Raw genomic sequence first — 3,450 nt, 5'->3', positions numbered from 1 at the left:
GTGTGTGTGTGTGTGTGTGTGTGTGTGTGTGTGTGTGTGTGTACGTGTACGTGTGTAGATCTACGTGTGTACGTGTTTTGCGATAATTTACGAGGACAGCTTCGACCCAACCTGTCAGAACCAATGTCGACTGATGAAGATGTACAACCTTGACTTACGCCCTTCTCTGATAGGTCCGATCAATGTGGACAGTCCAGGTTTTTACAGCTGTTTCAGATGGATTTAGTGACGCAGTGGGCTACAGAATTGATCTTGCTCGCAGAAGTCCAAGGTTCTAATTCAGCTTGAGGTTAATCTATTTTTTGTCTTTCTGTTACTGCGTCTCCTCAGCCCAGTGCTCGAACTCTGGATCAAGTTCATCTCATCCGTACATTACCTACTTTTTTCCCATTCTATGACCCTGGATTTTAACAACAACAACAACAACAACAACAACAAAAGACCAAAAAAAATCCCAACAAGAACAAAGCAAAATCAACAGCGGCAACAATAACAACAAAAAGAACAACAACAGCAGCAGCAACAATAGACAACAACCTGTAAAGTTCTACACATGATCTCTATACAGACGGGTTTGTGAACCGTGGTATAACAAGGAATAACACAATACCAGGGAGGTTGGGAAAGTGAATGAAATACCTGAGCCCGATACTATTACAATGAAACAATGGACATTTCACGCTGCGAGTTGAAAGCAAGCAAAAATGGATATTGTTCTTCCCGTAAACAAAAACAAAAGAGAGATTTAAAAAAGTAGGCTATGACCTTTAACCCCTTCAACGAACAAAAAGGTAAAAAAAAACCAAGACCAGAAATGGTTGAACAAAACGCAATAAGATAAACAATGAGGGGGAAAGTGTCCTTATCCGAATGTCTAACCCTACCCTGGCTACATTTCCAAACTCATCTTGATACACGAGCCATCACTTTCTTCAGTAACTATAAACAAAACAATTTTTTTTTTAAAAAGGAAAAAAAAAAAGAAAGAAAAAAGGAAAGTTGTAGCAGCGAAACCTACCACACGAATCAAGTCTAAACCGTCCTGGAAAAGACAAACATTTCTCAGACACAAATTTCAGTGGATGTGATCCAAAGTTCAGAAAACGTCACTGGCAGTCGCTTCAGCTACCAGCAGGCCAAATAACAAATCAACTACAACACTGAGAGTTTTATTGTACACAATGGTTCATTCTTCTCCAGGTCATTTCCTTTTTGGGCTATCTGTATTTTGCCACCCCCTCCCAAAATAATAATTAAAAAACCCCTAAACAAAACAACAAACAACGCAACAACTCCTACCCCCCAGGAAAAAAAAAAATCCACCCTAGTTTATGGGGCGAGGGGGGGGGGATTATGTTATTCCCTCCATCTGATGCTTGCAAGAACACAGCGTATCCTGTTGTTATACCCTTCGACGTGTCTTGTTTTTAGCCAAATGAAAATGAAATGACTGCAGTCGAGACGTCTTTAACTCCACACTGGTGTATGTTCTATGGAGAAACAGCGCTTCTCTGAGGGACCGACATATTACGTTCCTATGAATGGTCTGGACATTTGAGATTGATGTACTGAATTTCTATGCCTTGTGCATTTACATTAAATTGTATAAAATGCTGAAAATCTCCAATTTTACGCTACTGCTCGATGCTGCTGCTGTTGTTGTTTTGTTGTTGTTGTTGTTGTTTTGTTGATGTTATTATTGTTGTAGTTTTCTGCTGCTGCTGCGGCTATTTAGTAATCTGACCGGGAGATCCTATTGTACTTTAATAACAAAATAACTGATAAGAGAAAATGTCTTTACTTTCAAAACAGGGTGGGCATGAACATTAACAAACTGCTACGTGGCCAAAGTTCAGCACCCCTTGCAACAGTGTAACGTTAATCAAGAAGCTGGAACACTACAACAGAAGTTATATTAAAAACCTAAGCGAAAAATGTGGAAAAATGGTTGGTCTTTCATTATCTGAAGTAGCCTTGAAGAATAAAAGGGACAAATTGATAGATGGTTAAAGAAACGCTAGATATAAACCATGATAAGGTGGTAAAGCAAAATATTATAATACACATATTGCTAAATCTATTGGATTATCCATACATTTCCACCAAACCGAAGCAAAAGAACACCACAGAGAGAAGATTATGAATAGAAAATAAACGCCAACATCACGGTCTTATGTTGGACCCACATAGAAAACGGGACAAGGGATCGTCCAGTGTAATGATGAAATTTCCTTTCTTCATTGTGAATGTTCTTAGAGAGACAATCAAGTTCTTATCCCAACAGCTTTTGTCTAATTTTTTACTTTCCAAAGAGCAGAAATATGTGCATGGAATCCACAGAAAAACGACTTTCATTATTCTATCATTTCGGAGTGGACACACTAATTCAACATTCAATATCATTGTGAACAGGTTTTACACTGTAGGGAGGACTCGACCGAGCCCAATGTTGTCATTCTCATTCTGCCTGCTTTGCTTGTTTGGGTTCCAAGCCAGGTTTTGATGTCTTGTTTACATCGTCTCTTTGGTCTCCCTCTTCTTCTCTCGCCTTCTACCAGAATTTGTTTCTCGAGAGAATCGTGATGTTTGATATTCCCAAAGTAGTTCAGTTCCAGTCAGTTTCGTTATGTTTTGAGGGAGTATTGGCGCTTCTCTGCACATCCTTCTTAGATTCTAAGTTAGAACGCCTTTTTTCCCTTAATTTTTTTGTCTCCGCGATCTTCTTTTCTGATCTTGGGCTGCCCACCAATATCCCTGATGACCATGCCAGGAATCTGAGCCAGACAAGGACGTCTATGGGCCGCTAGGCTTACTTTGGTGCTACGATGTTTTCTAACCTGTTGAACACTGGAGGTGTTACTGCGAGGGTGTGCACAATCTGGGGTTGTAACAGTTTCCTTAAGGTAAGGTTCACTTCCATTTCTCCTTTCCGTGATAGAGGTTCCTCTATGGCATTTATTTTATTTCATTTCAAAAGCAGTCATCATTCTTATAAGAAAGTTTTAGTTATAGTAAGAGTTCTACGGCACTTGCAACACAATATGGTCATCTTTTAAGTGCCGAAGATTAGAGGTGTTACAAGAGAGTAACAAACACAGAAAAGAAGGAGGAGATAGAAGGACGATAGATGCTTGGAAGGAAAGAAAAAGCAAACCCTTCCAGATCCCTTCCCCGCCAACCACCCACTGTAAGAAGACAGACACATGACGACACACGAACAGATCTCACCTGACGAGCCCGTGATGTCCTTGGCTTTGAGGTCCTTGGCTTTCATCACGGTCACCGTGAGCCGGCCTATGTTGGGCTGATAGCACAGGGACAGGAGCAACTCGCCCAGTTTACCCTGGGGGAGGGAGAGAAGGGAGGGATTAGTTTGTTGGAGGGAGAGAGAGGGAGGGAGAGAGGGAGAGAGAGAGGGAGAGAGAGGGAGGGAGAGAGGGGGAGAGAGGA

The 3,450-nt window shown here is 41.1% G+C and overlaps 1 protein-coding gene across 1 annotated transcript in view; it reads right to left on the bottom strand.

Moving 5' to 3' along the window:
* The window catches only part of LOC101848387 (synaptotagmin-7), a gene marked incomplete at its 5' end in the record, with an annotated part of 8,007 nt that extends 4,664 nt beyond the window's left edge, over positions 1-3,343 (bottom strand). Inside the window, 1 exon segment of the mRNA XM_013088668.2 lies at positions 3,229-3,343. Within this exon segment, the coding sequence (XP_012944122.1) occupies positions 3,229-3,343 (115 nt within the window).
* Positions 3,344-3,450: the final 107 nt, after the last annotated feature.

Source organism: Aplysia californica, unplaced genomic scaffold, assembly GCF_000002075.1.
Source record: "Aplysia californica isolate F4 #8 unplaced genomic scaffold, AplCal3.0 scaffold00784, whole genome shotgun sequence".
Classification (NCBI taxonomy): Eukaryota; Metazoa; Mollusca; class Gastropoda; order Aplysiida; family Aplysiidae; genus Aplysia; species Aplysia californica.
Note: the sequence above shows the minus strand (reverse complement) of the source record. Positions and strands in the feature narration are given on the sequence as shown.